Source organism: Typha latifolia, chromosome 1 (assembly GCF_019914945.1).
Source record: "Typha latifolia isolate L0001 chromosome 1, TyphaL0001v2, whole genome shotgun sequence".
Classification (NCBI taxonomy): Eukaryota; Viridiplantae; Streptophyta; class Magnoliopsida; order Poales; family Typhaceae; genus Typha; species Typha latifolia.
Window position 1 is genome coordinate 7,280,397 of NC_133086.1, and position 18,582 is coordinate 7,298,978.

Here is an 18,582-nt window from a genome sequence, read left to right on the forward strand (position 1 = left end):
GATGATGTAGAAAATTATATTATTAGTTAGTCCATGTTTAAAGTTTTATTCAGATTTTTTTAATAAAAAAATAGGTAAAGATTACTAGCATAGTCTCTAGAGATATAAAAAATGTAAGATGTTATAAAAAAAATCGGAGAGGAACACAAGAGCCTAATATTTATAAATTTCGACATAATTTGGTATTCAAGAACTATTTATATTTTAATTAGTTTCGCAGATCTGCTGTGGAAAAATGATGATGAGTGTTCCTTGTCTGTTAATTGATCTGAGTTGGTAGGATAAGTAAATTGGAAATCCTAAGTCAACCCTCTTTAAAATAAGGCCTTAAAGATCATAATGGGACCCAAAAATATCAAGAGGAAGTTGTAGGACCAAAAGAAAAAAAAAATTTGTTTTTATGGGATGGAGTCAACTGCTTTAAAATTTTAAGCTGTTGAAGAATATTAGTATTTATATATTTTATATTTTAAAACAAAATCATGATTCCTTAAACAGAATTAATCAATATTAGCTTAAGGACAAGTGAGTGAGTGAGTGAGTGATGTTTAATGCCACAGTCTTCTGATAACTTCACTTTAACCACTGAAAGAACTTGACATCTCAAACTCAAAACTGCTATCAAATATGCATGTAGTTTTAGATACATAGAAGAGAACAGCCACTTTCACTGTTCTTGAAGAATAATAAGTTATTTCAAACATTGAATTTGAGCTCATAAATGGGTATCTGAAGATGATCTTTTATCTTCAGCAATTTATTTGCTCTAAGTTGGAAAGAAAATATTATAGTAAGATACCATACAAAAGAAGACTAAGCAATACATACTGTTGGAGATATTGGAGAGTATAACTGAAGTAAAATGTTTGACATAGAGACTGGAACTCAATTTATTCAAAGAAAACTTAAGCTATCAGGCTTGGACCCCATAGTCTATCAATCATTTTCATTTTACTTTCATGTGAGATTAAACTTCACATAACCTGATAATCTAGATTCAAGTTGCGGCGTACAAACGCTGTAATCTTCATCTTAGCTACATCGATATCGTCTGCGTATTCAATTCTGATACTATTAGTTTTCTAGCTAACTTCTGATTATTGATTTATACATGAAGATTTCTTTCCATTTGAACTATTGACTGTTGTGTTGTTTGATAGACATATATAAATATATGCTTGAGCATTTGCCTTACCTAATGTCATATAAAACCTTCATCAAACATTCTTCTGAGAATAATGTGAGACTTTGAGTGACTTCTCTGAACTCCTCTTGTCCATCTCCATGGGAGACAAAGACCCTTATCCTCAAATTCTTTCATATGAGGCTAAATCTAGTCTACTACTCATCCGTTCTATCTTTTAACCAAATGCTCGATACCAAATGGAATTTTGTGTAGAAACTCCAAAACTTCATGTTCTCGCATTGAATGCTGTTAGACTATTGGGGAAGAAATCAGAAACAATATCACGCAAAAAAGTTAGTAGAAAGAATTCTTTTGTCACGCAGTGATTCTATGCGTAACTTAAAATACTAATTAAAATGCTAAGCTATTAGAAATATATGAACGATATTGAATGAGAGCAACATACTTTTGTGTAGAAACTCCAGATCTTTCTTCAATCCCATTCAGTGCTGTGAGACGATAGATAAAGAAAGAAATAACCAACAATATTAATCATCCAAAAAGTTTTTGATATAGAGTCTTTTTGTTTTTTGTTTCATGTGGTGATCTATGCGGGATCTTAAAAAATATGTCAGTATATGGATCATTAAATCCATCATCATCATCGCAATCAACTTAAGCTTTTAGAGGACAAAATATACAAAACAACTGTTCTGTGCACAAAGAAAAGAAAAGAGTATCATATAATAACGAAATTAGCGAAGAATCTATATAGAAAAATGATCAACATATGAGATGAAGTACATGGCAAGATTGCACGTACACATTCATGTATCAACCTTGGATTCTATCAAGGGGTTTCACATCAATGGCTTTCAGTTTCAGGGCAATGTCTGGACTGTAGACTGCACGTACACACCTAGCTAGCTAATTAAAACTAGACTAGCTAGAGAGAACAAATGCTAAACAAACTCTTCCAATAGATGCTTATCAAACAATCAAACATATATACATCACTCGTTAATTATTAGGGTTTCAAGAGTCTTTAAAAGAGACTGACACAAGCACATAACTAATAGAATTTAGAAAAAAAGGAAAGAAAAGTTTAGAAATCTCTCAAAATCCTTATCAACTTTGGGGCGTGATTGGTAAAAGATGAAGAGCAACATCATATGATAGAGATGTATCATATTAAACCTTATGTACTTTAAGACTAATCTTATAACTTTTTCTCCATAATAGTAACCTCAGTTCATACGGAGTATGGCCCATATATATATATATATATATATGTACGTACGTATGTATGTATGTATGTATGTATGTATGCAAGTATATTTATCACAGTCATAGTCATAGACTCAAAAGGTCAATAAGCTGGAAAAAGGATGCAAAAATACAAGCAGCTCAACAATATTGAAAACTAAGACATACTACAAAATTATTTTGATAATTGATGTTACTAATATTTGAGGGAATAATTTGGTTCGACAGGTAAGACTTCATTTTGGCATCTAAAGAGGGATCAAGACTTCAATCATGAAAAATTATGAAAGGTGTAGTATATATTTTTAGTAGATTACTTTACTTTTTTGGGGAGGTTAACTGGTTATCTAACATTGTATTAAAATTAGTTATTCTAAAGATCGTGGGTTTATTTCTTATATTATTGCATCTTTTCTTTTTTAATTAAAATACGTTGTATTGAGTCGCATATGTTATCATCAATCATATATAATATATATTGTTGGTTTATTGCCTATATAATTGTGAGGCTGCTAACCAACTAAGCTCAATAATATACGTGTCATTTAGGTCCAAGTTCAGGGTAATATTTCCAAGCATCGGTAGACTTAGTAATATATTTATTAAAATAGTTTACGATAAATTTATCTTAAAGGATGAAAATGATATAAATAATAGCTGAGGGGTCAAGATGTAATAAACCACCCCCCCACTATTATGTCGAAGTTATCGGGCCCCATAGGGGCGATTTGTAAATAAAGAAAATATCGTGGATCTGAAAAAGGAGGGGCCCCACCGCGTCGCTGTCCACGCGTTCGGGGGGGGGGGGGAGATGGTGACGTGGCGGGGAGAGGAGGACGATGAGGATGACGTCAGCTGCAACACCGGACGTAACGGTAGCCTCCTGAGCCTGAGGTTTCGCCGAGCCGAGGAGTTTAGTTTGTTCGGTTCGGCTTCGGCTCGGACTTCGGGCGCTGGACACGTGTCGGTCACTGGGGATGAAGTTTAAAAGCTTGCAGTTTGATACTTTTATTCTATTTACGCCATTATTTAATGCGGATGGAATTTTATTTTTGCAATTGATGATTTTTAATTTTTTAATATTTTTAATAAATTTTTAAGGTGGCATTTGTGTCATGCATAGTGTTTTTTTGCTTACTCTTAACTATAATATAAAAAAAAGACATGACAAGAGAGTGATATTTGACTATTATTCATAAATAATAGAAATTTAATTCACCAAAACTTTATGGCATTTGGTTAGAGCACTAGTAGTCCTTTGGAATACATTAACTTTTATTAATACTAATAAAAGTATAATATATTAAAATTTGGTTGTTATTATTCGCACAATTATGTTATTTATGATATTTTAAATATCAATATTCGAAGCACTTTGCTCTCTAATAATTGAATTGAAAAGAGAAATCCATTTCTTTTTAATCTCTCATGCAACATAACTGAAAAGAAGAAGAAGAAGAAGAAGAAGAAGAAGAAGAAGAAAGCTAATTAATCTTGGTATGTGGCAATATCAATAGATCCTGTTCCTGGTTACCTATCCTTATCCATGTCTTTTAAGTCAAGATCTTCTCTATAGTCCATAGCTAGGGAGTCTAGAAGGAAAGACTTGGTTCTCATTTGCAAACTTGATTTAGAAATTTCTTACTAAATGCAAAATAGGTGATTAGATAAGCTAATTATTTATCCTCCAAGAAGAAAAATTATATTTCAATATCATTATCAACGCAAAAGAATTAGGTAGAATTAGGATTATAAGCCACTAACTCTTTTGTATGCTTATATGAAGCATTACTCCCATGTACATATTGATGCAAATGAGTACGAGAACATCTTTTTTGTGCATTTGTGCAAAGATAATTAGCTAAAATGACACATAACAATTAAGGAGACTAATTCCAATATAATTTATTCAAAGAGGAAACAACAAAAGCAAGAGTGAGTTATTATTCCTCTATGAGAGCACCCAGGTGTAATAGCCCTGATGAAAACTAAGCTTTTGGTTTTATATCAATAATAGAGGGGGACTTGTATCTTATGTATGAAGTGTCACCTATCTATCATTGAATTAAATGTGCCAAACTTCTAGATCATTTAATAACAATAATTGATTACAAACACATACACATATACATACATACATATATACAGCTGGTAGCCCACCTTTTAATTTTCACTTAGGACCTGGTCTGTTTTGATAAATATAAAAATTACTTAGTCAAAATCTCAACCTCTTGTTTAATTAAAAGTAGTAGTTTGTGTAATCCGTTGAAAGAATGATAGTTATTAATTAAGTCCAATAGTCGTGTATGAATCTTACCAACATTTTACAAATAGAATGAATGGCGTGACGACTTACCGAATGTTAATAGTTTCTCTCTCTCCACATCTCATATCATTTCAATTATCGTACAGAATGATGACGACATCTACGATGTTTCACATTCGTAATATGTTTGTGGGTAAAGCTTCGTTCTTTTGTTATGTTTAGGCCCTAAGGAAGCTTATAGCAAGCCGAGCCAAAGGTTCAAGGAGAGGGGAAAAGAAAAATAGCACATGAAAAAACTATATATATATATATATATGTGTGTGTGTATCGAGAGAGAGAGAGAGAAGGGGAGAGAATATTCTTTTTCCTCTTCCCCCTTCCCTTTCAACTCCTTTCTTGCCCGGATTTTGATGCATGAAAGGAGGGCCATGGCGCAAAGCCCGGCCCCTTCTCCGGCCTCCCAAGCTTCTACACCAACGCAAACGCTTTGCTTTGAATGGAAAGCAAGCTATTAGCTCAAGCAAATCACATGAAGTCGACCCTATCCACTTGCTTCTTTCTCCTTCTCTCTCTCTCTCTCTCAACTTTAACTGAACTCCTCGTCACCTCTCCCTTGCTTCCTCTACCTTTGGTCTTCATGCCATCCTTTTACTAGCAAACCCACCTAATTGGATTCATATCGCAAGGACCCATCTTGCTAGATTCTGGAAAGGATGCTAGATATGTACACTTTGCACCTAAGGACGTATCAGAGATATGGAAAGAATATTAGGTGCACTAGTCCATCTCATGATAATTAGCTGCTATTTTTGGACCATTTTGCATAAAGAAAGAAGCAAAATAGTCGATAGATATATGTATATATCTTATCAAACACTAGGTAGTAATTCCATTACACAAAAGAATAAGTTTTACATGATCAGTACAGCTTGCACCTTCTGGGTACATCTCTATAGGATTTTACATGCATGTATTAATTAATCTCTTCTACACAATCAGATGTTTATTTACAGGAAGTAAAACAGCAGCTAGGGCACACTATTAACTTCTCCCTGTGATTAGTATCATCACATGAATTAATGGGCTAAACTCTTGAACTGTTCAAGCAATCTCAAATTATATATATATATATATATATATATATATATATATATATATATATATTTTCAGTACTTCCACATGGTATCCAAATCTATAACTGGTTCTGCCACCGAAGAGATCTCGGCGCCGTTGTGATCGGTCGTCAGTCCGGTGTCCTGCGATCGGCTAACTATCGACTGGTTCGAGTGCTGCTCCACCTTGGGCGTTGCTTCCCCATGGTGCAAGTAGCCCAAATTGGCTGAGTTAGGTATCTGAGGGTAGAAGGCAAAGTTGTGAGTTGTGTTCTTTGAGTCCACCTGGTTGATATCTTGTAGATCCTCCATGGCCATCATGGAGAGAAAGCCTCCATCATCGTTGATGTAGCTCGGACTAGGCATGAGGTTGGAATTATAGTAGGTTGGATCCATGAGAGGAGGCAATGCAGTGGAGTAGTCTACCAAATATTCTTCCAGTCCAAAGGAGTTGAGCCTCTCAAGCCCATGAATTGGGCTCTTCTTGATCCCTATGCTCTTGTGGAATACCCTACACACAACCCATTCATCCTGCAATTTATGAACAAAAGCCCTTGTTAATTACTTTAATTTAAAATAGTAATAATAATAATATGGCTGTAGGAATTATTGTGTTAGAAAGTAAGATATGTACCTTTGCGGACTTGGGGATGTTGGAGTAAGGGAGTTTGCCTTCAAGCCTGTACTCATGCATCACCCAATTGGTCTTCTCCCCCTTTGGAGCTCTCCCCTTGTAGAACACAAGAGTCTTCTTCATGCCAACAAGAACTCCTCTCCCTCTGTAGATCTCCTTGTCCTTTCCTGTGGCTTTCCAGTACCCAGCTTCTGTGGCTCTATTGGTTCTCATCCCAGTTGGGTATTTCCTATCCCTTTGGCAGAAGAAGTACCACTCCTTCTCTCCCATCTTGGCCTTGCCTGCATCACAAAACCAAACCAAGGTTAACTAGCTAGATGCATATCAAAAGCAAGGAGGAGAAGAGAAGAAAGACTACTGCTACTACTAGTACTACTAGTACTACTAGTAGTAGTAACAGAAGCATACTTGGAAGATCCCATGGCTCACACTTGTTCAAATCCACCTCTCCTATGGCCGTTGCAGTGAACCTCTTGCTACCAATCTTTGGTGAGAGGTAGTGGGTGATGATCTCCTCATCTGTGGGATGGAATCTAAAGCCAGGGGGTAGTTCAATCAGCTCTTCTCCTTGGTTGGCCTGTACCGTGGCATCTACCATGGTTGCACCTCTAAAAAAATAAACTAGGAATTAGGAGGAAGAAGAAGAAGACGACGACGACGAAGAAGAAGAAGAAGGGGTGGATTAATGGAGGAAGACACCAAGATTGTGGTGTGTTTTGGAAGGTGGATTTAAGAAAGGGGAACAGAGGGGAGAGAGCCACTTAAATAGATGGGGATTTCTCAAGGCCTAAGATTAAGATGCGTGCAGTTGAAGGCACTTCTTAGAGAAGCCTCATTTGGGTAGTCTCTCTCTTATCTCTCTTTTTTGTTGTTGTTGTTGTTGTTGGTTATATCTTAATTATTTCCTTTTAACAACTATTAAATATTCTATGTTTGTCCTAATCTCTCTCTCTTTCTCTCTCTCTTGATTTGTTGCTTCTCCCATGAAATTTCTAGGCATCTTCTGGAGAGATGCTCTAGTACTATTAGAGCAATGTGTTACTCACAGTGTTTGTGGAGGCCTTAACTAATTCCCTACTGCTATGGTTCAAAAGTAGGAAGAAAAAGTGGATAATAAGATAGAAATTAAGAATCACTTGTACATGCAGATGAACCTAACACTTAGTAGAAGAGTGATTGTTGACAGTTTGAGAATATTATTGTAGACTTTCTCTTTATTAAGCCTCCTTTCCATGAGAAATGTCAGAATTAAAGGAGCTGTGAATGGATGCCAGTGGACATAAACATTAAAACTGGCTCTGGCCTAGCTCTCTCAGCTTGACTCATTACTTGGCTTCTACTTCAACTTTTACTCTTATAATATACCCATAATGTAGACTTGTGACAAATTAATCTACCCTTCTTCCTTCTCTTTAAATCATACTTCAACCATGCTGTTTCAAGATCAAGAGTTAGCACTTTCATATTGAGCTCGAGAGTAAATTGGAAATGAGAAGACCTAGATGAGCTACACTGCAGGTGTGACTTCATGCTTGTGGTCTAACAGGAGAAAGTTTAAATTATCAACTGTGGATTCAGGCATTCTGAATGGATAAAGTTGTGCACTTTCTAGTAGACTGTAGACAAGGTTGTACAAAGTATTCCTTCTGGCATCTCAACTAGTCAGAAACAAGAAAAATAAATAGTACAAATATACTTTTGTCGAGTTTTTGACCAAACTAGCACTCATCCAAACTATTTTTTTTATACCGAATTAGACCACTCCATAAACTTAATACCAAAAAAAAATAAATTCACTGTAATAGTTAGTAAATATATCTAAGGAAAAAAAAACACAGAAGTTCAACATCTTATATATAAGTATAGGACTTTGATTTGATCAGCGTTTTATATATTATATTAATAAAAAATAAACTAAGACAGAAAGTTATCAATATTTTATCTAAAAAATTATAAATAAACTATTTATAAAATTAGTATTTTATTTTATTAACTTACAGATATGAACATTAAACTTATTGATATTTTCATCCAAAGATAAAATACTGATCTGATCAGTCAGCATTTTACTAATCGCTATAGTTTAAAGAGCTATCTATTTTAGTAAAAATAATTTGAGACATGACCAGTACAGTAAAAAAAAACTCCCTATGTCCCAAACATTACTTTCATTTGGATTACTTGTTTAATAACTATAACATTAAATAATTTCAACCAACCACTCTAAAAATTTTAATGTTACAAAAAAAAACAAACCTTAAGCTATTCGAAAATAGTGATTTTATCCTCCTATTATAATCCGACGATATGCTCGGACCAACCAAACTAAACAGTTGCAGCATGTTAATAAATTATCTGGGGTTATAGGATAGAGATACTTTGAAGTACTGGAGGCCTAATATAATTAATTGAAGAAATGAAAGGGAATTGAAAACCCTAGTTTGGCAGTGAACATGCATACATAGTTACAGACACAATGCATTACATATATATATATATATATATCTCTCTCTCTCTATATATATATATGCTTCACAGATCAAAGCCGGCAAAGAGCGAGTACTATCTCTGAGCACCAGAACTGTCCACCCTCAATAAAGTCCTCTGCTTGTCACCGACCTTATGACACACGGCTCCACGCCGAAGGACGAAGGTGGGCATACGGTGGATTCCCATCTCTCAACGCTGCAGGCTCCAAAGTGGGAGAACTGCTGCTACTCTAGCACCCACAAGTTTTTATCATACCACTATCAGCTCCTTTCAATTTTTAACTGAATTGCAACTGCGAATGCAGTCGTTAACAGAGATTTCAGAAGAAATAACAACTTTAAAAAAAAAAAAAAAAGAGTAGTGTTAAGGTTTTTCGATTCTGGTATTTATTTTGGATCATAATAGTTCAAAAAACCGAAACTTTTAAAGCATTCTCCCTCGAACGCTCCATGAGGATTATAAAAATTCTACCGTTGAAGTTTGGAATTTTACTGCAGCCGAGAAGAGGAGTAGTAGCTTTCCACATAGGGGATATCAATGGAGTGGGAAAATAAAAAAAATAAAAAGAAGAAGCCGTGTGGGTCCCCCCGGGAGGCCCCACCTGTTATTGGAGTTAACCACCGACCGACCCTGGCCCGGAGAGCGAGAGCTTCTCACGATGACCGTTGGGTGACGCCAGTGGGGGAAGTGGGCGCGACTCCCGAGGAGGTCCCCATTTCAACGGCAGCTGCCGATTACCAAAATTATGGAAGGCTAGGAAATTTTTTTAGGGAGGAGAGAAGCTTTTGGAGTCAAAGAGGTTAATTATATGATCTTTCCCCTACTAATCACCTCGCCTTCCATAACTAACCATCATTTTTTTTTAATTCCGTCGTCGTTCACTGGAATAAAATCTCACAAAGTTGCCGGCGACGATCACAGTCGGATACCGACATGTCCGGGACCAGGCCGGCGGTTGTAGCGGTGGGGGCTAACTTCGGCGAGGCTAGGACTCCAGTCACTGTAGTAAGAAAAAGATCAGAGTGATCGATGGCAATGACATCAGGAGCCATGGGGACCAGTTTAAGTATTACGAGTCAAAAGGAGCTTTTTATAGCTTTATCCTTCTTAAGAAGCTGGTAAAGTAATAGTAACCGTGGACCTAACATTAATGAGGAGTAGGACTTAAACCTTTTTTTAGGAATCACATGAATAGAAATTATTGTTCCTTATATGTCAAAATAGAGATTTTTTTTTAATAGCTATAGATGATTGGTACCACCCTTCAACATTGTAGGAGATTGTGGTGGTGGTTACCCTTAATATGGAGGGTGAAAAATTATTATTTGTTTGCATATGGATTTAATGATTTGACTTAACTTAAGCAGGGTTACGTGTCTCTTTATTTAGAGAGGTCGCCATTTTCTCGGGTCTATTAAATCATTAACAAAAAGGCAGTAATTTTGATTTCAAATCTTTCCACTTCTCTAATCTATTCCTCTCCAAAAGTAGATTGCTTAGAGGGAAAAAGAACACGAGGATAAAACTAGCCACAGGTCTTCGTCTCTAAATTCTTCAACAAGACTTGCATGTTAAGTTGAGTTTCCCAATGCTTTCGAGTGAACAGTCTTCTTGGGTGTTGTTCACACATTTGCCATTGCTTTGCTTAAGCATACAAAAAACAGTGGACAGTAATTGAACGGTGTGGAAAATGTGCAAGATTGGTGGAGATCTATCTATCTCGATGCACATAAAGGATGCCTGAAACACAGATTCCAACAGAAGTATGTGAACATCCATTCAGTGATTCATGGGTTTATGAGCAGAGTGATCTGTTTGGTTTTCTCATTTGGAGGTCTGAAAGTTTTCCGGCTACTAAGAACTTAAAAGTCCAAGCAAAGCCTCCTCCATATCCAAGCTTTAATTTAGCTCATCAAGCTGTAGTTAAAGTTTTCAAGGTCCCAAATTTGCTTCCTTCATTCACTTTGATGTGTTGGAGATTTGAAGAAGAAGAAAAAGATAAGGAACTGTTGCTTGGAAGAAATCTACAGCAAAGACTTGCAGCATTCATTTCAGCAGCCAAGTAATACCTTCTATCTTGTACTACTGTATTGAATATGATGATATATGATATAGCTCTTTAAAAAGTAATGGCATATTACCCAAGCTTTATGCAATTCTATTGAATTGCATTTGTGATTATTACACTACAACAGTGCACTGGTTAAACCATATAACTAGAACTTACTTCTAATGATGTGTTCATAACTTGCAGACTATGAGCACCGGATAAAAGACCGTAGGTCGTAAGTCGAGTTCTAACTTGACTCATTTTCAAGCAAAAACAACATTAGGGATGAATCCCTGTGAGTTGTTCAACATACTTCAGATCTAAGTTCATTACAATGTTAAATTTTAGGGAAAAAGTATTTGGTCAAATTACTCTGATGTAGGAAAAAGAATTGGTTTAGATTTGGGCCATCTCTAAACTTATTCTGAATTTGCAGCTCTACCTAGAAATTATTGAATTAATATCGATCCAACGGCGGAATATTTTGGGATCTTATTTCAAATTCCATGCCAGATCTAGTCTAGATCAAGAATTGGAAGAGATCGACCCTTTACCAAAAAGACCGAGGATGTCAAGAATAGCAATTAATTCTAGAAGGAAATTCATTTGTCATAATATATATAATATGGATGTGCAATGGCCTACCGAAATAACAACAAACAACCAAACGGAAGAAAAAGAAAGGAAGAATCAGTCCATACCCAACACAACTGGTCAGTTTGGTATGATTTCAGTCATCATTTGATTTAACTCAGATTTCTATTTGTTATGTCCTAATAAAAATAACTATTGATGCATTTGAAAAGAAAAGATATCTATGACCAAAAGGCAATAGAGGGATAAGTTTATAATCTACCACCAGGGTTTGTGTTGAGATGACATTTCAGTAATTTTAGGGAAATGCAGGATTCAATTTAGATATAAATCTAGGACATTTCAGTAAACCAGGATTCTCTCTTGAACTACAAAATCCATGCAAATTCATGGTCATATGCCCCACTCTAGGTTATCATCTAGCTTGTAGTTGAACAAAGAGAAACTTCATCTGCCTACAGCTTGTTTCTCGCAAAAAATGCAATCTTGATTTGAGAATCAAATACTACTTGAGCAGTCAGAAGAGAAAATGAAGAAGAAAATCAAGCATACTCCTTAATACGATAGCGAAGCGATGAGCTTGCCCAAATAATATTGCCGTGTTAATTGATAACATTGACTTCATCAAACAAGAATCATTGCCCAAAATGGGCAGCTGGTGCGCAATGAATCACCCCATATAAGAAAGGAGATCCAATATAGTGGCCACTTCATAATTGTGCGTCTCTGTCATATAGACCCACCCACTATAGCTGTTATTTTACAAAAAGATATGACTAACTCAGCTCTTTACAGTTAATCCTATATAGTCTCAAAGGTTTCGAGTAACTAAATTATCAAGCAAGTAATCCATAATACATAGTACTCCTTTCATTTGTTAAGTGCAGTTAACCCTTGATCTCTCTGGTTTCAGGTGGTTCCTATTAGCACTAACCATGTTATGATTAGCAGAGTAGGGACCATTCATGTTCTGATTTCCATCTTAAAGGCCTTAAAGCAATTTAACAGCATAAAAGGACGGGCACTTTATACCACAAGACTAATGACTAGTGCAGAATCTGATAATAAGAACCAAATGACATCACACACAAAGATAGTCCACTAACAGTAAAGAGAACAAATAGCACATGTCCTCAAACACAAGCATAATAAACAAAGAGGTACACACAGATACTGAAATCCAAAGAACACCATAAACCTCCACTCATATCTCCAGAACATGAAGAAAGAAATGTTCGACTCAAAGCCACAACTTATTCTGCAACTTAGTTATTAGAAAAGCATACCGTGGATGGCAAGACATATTGCATAATATCTCCATCACGTTTTTTCCTGCATGCCAAGATGTACGTAAAAGTTCAGATGTTGGAAAAGCCAGCTGAGATTTTCAAGACCTACTATAAGAAATTACATCAATTCTATACAGCATTATAAAACCTAGAGTCAATTCATAGTTGTGCATGAAGAAGATGATGCATTGCCAAGAACTTACAGTACGGAGCAATCTTCCAGCGCTGGTTGTCTCCTTCGCACCATTCCCAGAGCACAAGGGTTGTTCCATCACGGACACCGCCGTGGTCCTTATCCCCATGAAACGCGTCAAAATTCAAGTAAATGTTGTTAACCATCCTAATGCAACGGAATCCAGCGCCCACATCCCTGCTCTCTGTCCACAAGATCGACTCATCCAGACGATGTGGATCGTAGGGAGTAAGACGAACCTAACACCAACCAACAGTAGAATACAGATTAGAATAAAGAATAGTGAAGCCGTGAGGCATGCAGAGATGATCGTAATTAACAATTGACATAGAACAGAAAAGGATTGAAATGAAGAGCGATGTTAGAAGAAGGAAACAGAATAAAAGAATTTGTAGTTACTGGATGGGATTGGCCAAGCGAATGCTTCAGAGCTTCCTCAGTCACTTTGTTAACCAGAGCAAAGGCTGGGTAACCCTCTTCATCCTTCACCTTAGTGCTGTACTTCATGTCCTTGATCCAGTGCTACAATCGGACAGAGAAGCGAAACAATCAAAATCGAAGTAATTTTCTAGAAACCCAGATGAAACAAAAAGATTTGGTGCAAAAATAGTTGCCAGCATGACAAACTACAAGGAATCCAAATACTGGAGTGACAAAATCCTAATTTGACACAAACTCTAACAAACCAGATGTAACAAGATCGAATTTTGATGTAAAACAAGTTCTCTCTAGGTACTTCCATTTCCATCAAAATTCAAATGGAATAAAAAGCCTCAGATATCCAAAGACCCAGATGAAAAGGCACAATTTTGACACAAACCCAATATTCTCCATGCAATTTTGTTAAAACCCAACATAAGAAACACGCCTCAGATCCTTGCCTGGTACTCGTCATCCCGATCCGTCGGGGCAAGAACAACGACCCCATCCCGAATTGTTACGCTGTAGTCCTCGTTTGCCTTGCAAAAGATCCTGACGGTGGGCTGCCGCTCCGGCTCGCCGCCTCCGCCGTATCCCTCGTGGGCCACGTGCTCGACGGCTGAGGTGTTGGGCGGGTAGGACGGGCGCGGGCGCCCGTAGGCGTAGTCGCCGCCACCGCCGTATGCCTCCTGGGTCACGTGCTCAACGGCTGAGGAGTTGGGGGGGTAGGACGGGCGCCCGTAGGAGTAGTCACCACCACCCCCGTATCCCTCGTGGCTCACGTGCTCGACGCCCGAGGACTGGTGGGGGTAGGATGGGCGCGGGCGCCCGTAGTTGTAGTCACCACCGCCGCCGTATCCCTCGTGGCTCACGTGCTCGATGCCCGAGGACTGGTTGGGGTAGGACGGGCGCCCGTAGTTGTAGTCACTACCACCGCCGTATCCCTCGTGGCTTACGTGCTCGACGCCTGAGGAGTGGTGGGGGTAGGAAGGGCGACCGTAGTTGGAGTCATCGCCACCGATGTAGGCTTCAGGAGGAGGAGGAGGTGGTGGGCGGTAGCGCTCTTGTTCCTCGTCGTCGTCGCGGCGGTGGTGATGGCCATGGCCATGGCCGTGGTCGTGGCGGTGGGGGAAATCCATGGCGGATCTCGGGTCTTAAAAGGTGGAGACGTGGCTTGCTTGCAGTGGATTTTGTACTATTTTATAGCAGTGGAATGGGCTTTAGGTTTCAGCCCACAAGAAAAGAGGCCTGCCTCTATATATAAAGTGTATACCGCTCAACATTCAATCCAAATTTGATTTAAGCTGGATTTAAACTTAGTATAATTCAATCTTGATTCAAGTTTGATTAAGGTTTAAATTTGCTTATCAACAAGTTTGAAATAGGCCCTTCACAATTGAAGCATTCAATGATAGTATGAACCCTCAAAAGAGAAGAGAAATTAAGTAATAGATTCATAACAAGCATCAAATTACAAATAACAGATTCTGAAGACTCCACAGTTCCATCACAATTCACCACTCGTAAGACACAATTTGCTCGGCAAATGATGACCAACGTAAAGCTCCATCTCACATTCAACCTGCAATCACAAGATGCGAAATTTAACCCCCCAAAAAGCCGAAATAACTTTGCTAGATAGCAGGAGGTTTTGATTTTGAACATAATTTAATATAATATAAACGATATCAGCTTAAGCTTTTAGAGAAATTCTACCGTAAGGAAGTATCTTCCAACGCTGATTGTCTCCTTTGCGCCACTCCCAAAGCACAACGGTTGTGCCGTCGTGCACACCACCGTGGTCCTTGTCACCGTGAAAGGCGTCGAAGTTCAAGTAAATATTGTTCACCATTCGGATGCAGCGGAATCCGGCGCCGACTTCCCTGCTCTCCGTCCAGAGCACAGACTCGTCCATGTAGTCTGGGTTATATGGAACCAGACGAACCTAGCACAAAAAGTTAAGAAGAGATATCAAAGCCCAATCTAGCCACATTGGGTTCATCTTTCACTCTAGTACTATATTTCATGTCCTTGATCCAATGCTAAAAGAGAGAGAGAGAGAAAAAAAAGAGAAGGGAAATTGAAATCAAGTCAATGAGAAGAGTAGATTTGTTCACATGCATATATATAGGATGAGAGAAAAAAAAAGTTAATTTTTAAGGTAATACCTTAATCCAAGATTTATTCTAAAAACTAAATTGATTAGAGAAGGGTGATTTTTATACTATCAGATACTCGCCTGGTAATCATCGTTGGGATTATTCGGTGCAAGGACAACGTACTCATCCCTAACGGCAAGGCTATAGTTGTCGTTCGCCTTGCAAAAGATCCTCACCGTCGGTTGCGGCGGCAGCGACCCTCCTCCGCCGTAGCCAGGACTATTGTATCCATAACTTGGTGGATAGGCAGGTGGGTTAAAGCCTTGGCCAGGACTATTGTATCCATTGGTCTCTCAATTCTCTTGTGAGTTTGAGAGAGATCAAATAGTGGGATTTATATAGAGTTTGGGGAGTTACAGTCCCAGTCTGTATATGAAACTTTGGTTACTTGTAATTAATTGATTATATATATTAAGTGAATTAGCTGTAACTTGTAACTTTAGTTTGACTACCAACTATGACTTGACACTCTACACTCAATTACAAGCTTTCCGACTGTCCATGCGTTACAGAGTAGTAGCCATGAAAGTAGAGCAATTGATTGGAATATACTAATGGCTAAAATTACTTTTATGGTCTATGGTTAAATTTTTATTCAATTTAACATAATCCATCCAAATTATTAAAATATTTATTTATATTAAATATAACAAATAAAAAAAATGTATTAGAATCACCCTTCTAATTTGTCTAATAACTATAAATAAGTATTTTAGTAATTTGAACATAGCTATGTTGAGTTAGAAGAAATATCTATCCATCTCACTTTATATATTTTTTTCACGAGGAATATGAGCATAGACTTACAATAAACATTCTTCTACATCATGTCAATCTACTACCTTTGTGCCAAATCTATTAACAGGTAGATTGATGTAGCCACGGCCCAGAATGATTCTATTAATTTTTCCACTCCACCGCTCCATTTTGTTACACAGTAAAATTTAAGTTGTATGTTCTTTATAAATTCTTGAATTGTTACATAGCATAAAGAACTCTTTTGGAAGTAAGTAAATTCACCTCCATGATCAATGCATGAAGTTTGAAAAAATAACCACTTTGTTTCATAATATATGCTTTGAACTGCAAACAATATTTCATAGCTTTATATTTATGTTTAAGAAAATATACCCATGTCCCTTGTGTGGTCATCAATGAACAGTATCAATAAGTTTTTTTGTAGCAAGTGACGAAGGGATCACATATATATGTCATCATGTATTAACACTACTGGTTCTTTTGCTCTGCGGTGCTTTCCATAGACGCAAACTTAATTTACACAGTTTTTCAATATTAGATATTATAGCCTATAGGTAAACCATTTACTATGTCATTCTTATTCAGAACTTCAATCCACCAAAATTGAGATGACCATATCTCTATGTCATAACCACGAATCACAACCAGATCTGAACGTTAAATGCATTCATAGTGAGCTCAAAGAGATTTAGAGGGAACATCCTATTTTCAGTCATACTTACTGAAAGTACTGGTTGTTAATTTTTTTTTTTCTTTCTCATCATAAATCATTCATTTATTTTTTGCAGAAAATTGCATATAGGTATTTCTTTATCAATGATAAGATTTCATGCAATTCACTAGAGCTGCAGACTATTGTTTTGGATTTGGATTTGGATCACATCCATGTAAGCTATATCAAACTACATAAGAATAAAGAGTAGTTATGCCAGTGAGAAACCAGACCAGAAGTTGTCCATTAAGTAGCCATTTGGTTAATTTATTAAAAGATACATGCATAAACTATATATATGTTTTTGTTAGGGACTTACTGTTGTGCAAAAGTCCCAAATGGGTGAAGGAAGCGGAAGCAAGACCTTCACCCCAAATATCTTCCAATGGAAGTATAGAAAGAACATCCAATGCAAAGCATACAAATACTCTAATAAGGATGTTAATGGTGTTAGAAAAGCCCTAAGCAAGTTCTAATCACGGATTAACACCCTAAAATATGTAAGCACCAACAAAGCCAATAATGGAGACAATAGAGAGAGAGAGAGACAAGATTTACGTGGTTCGGCGACGTGCCTACATCCATGGGCGGAGCAATCTTCTTTAATATGCAAATCCCTCACTTATAAAGAGTTTAATAACTCTAATCACTCTCAATACAATGGTGGCTCAACCCTCATAAATGTTTTTCCAACCACCAAGCCCTAAAACCTCACTTTAGTATTTATAGTCAGGTTCAGAAAAGGGGGTTTTCAGGGTCGCGTTCGAACGCCATTGGGGCGCGTTCGAACGCACCCAATGATAATACAGCAAAACTGAAGGGGCGTTCGAACGCGGGAGGGGCCCGTTCGAACGCCTGCAGAACTGGTTGCTCTCGGGTTGGCTCGCGTTCGAACGCGGCTGGGGCCGTTCGAACGCCTGCTTCTCAGACTGCTCTCTGTCTGAGCCCGCGTTCGAACGCCCTCAAGGCCCGTTCGAACGCGCGGCACAGAAAAGTTGAACATTGCTGAATTTTTGCTGAAAATTGAATTTGAGCCAATTTTTAACACTTACAGCATGGCACACAGGCCATTGCACTATCATGTCCAATTAGTTAATTTATATATTGTATCCTCGTTATCATGATGCTACAAATTAAGGAGCCTTCTTTGGTATCTAAAACATGCCAAGTTAAACTATTAATTTTACTTTAAATCTTGTGAATAAAAAAAAATTTGAACAGTTTTTGATTGTGAAAGTGGCTTCAAATATTTATCTTAAAGCTTGTAGTCTAGCAGGTTATAGCGATATAAGATTGAGGATGTCAATTGGAGGAATCAACTCTAGACAAGTGATGGATATATGATTAATTATGACTCGATAATCAATATCACTTTCATCCCCTCTAATACAAACAAACTAAAAATGAAAAAGTTGAACAGATATCCTGAATTACTGGAGTATATCCCAGTCGTGTTCACCAACTCTATCTATTATTTGAAGCAAAAGTGGCCACATAACTTCTCAAGAAAGG

General features: G+C 37.3%; 2 protein-coding genes across 2 annotated transcripts; both read right to left on the bottom strand.

Annotated features, from left to right (window-relative positions):
• Positions 1-5,520: 5,520 nt before the first annotated feature.
• LOC140785788 (NAC domain-containing protein 87-like) lies at positions 5,521-7,286 on the bottom strand. The gene is made up of 3 exons (XM_073133792.1): positions 6,813-7,286; positions 6,405-6,685; positions 5,521-6,301 (listed from the first exon to the last, which is right to left on the bottom strand). The coding sequence occupies exons 1-3, from the start codon at positions 7,000-7,002 to the stop codon at positions 5,825-5,827; spliced, it is 948 nt and encodes a 315-aa protein (XP_072989893.1). The 5' UTR covers positions 7,003-7,286; the 3' UTR covers positions 5,521-5,824.
• A 5,328-nt stretch (positions 7,287-12,614) lies between these two features.
• LOC140785780 (uncharacterized) lies at positions 12,615-14,674 on the bottom strand. The gene is made up of 4 exons (XM_073133782.1): positions 13,902-14,674; positions 13,420-13,542; positions 13,031-13,259; positions 12,615-12,870 (listed from the first exon to the last, which is right to left on the bottom strand). Coding segments are annotated over exons 1-4 (1,032 nt in total). The 5' UTR covers positions 14,580-14,674; the 3' UTR covers positions 12,615-12,868.
• Between the last annotated feature and the right edge of the window lie 3,908 nt (positions 14,675-18,582).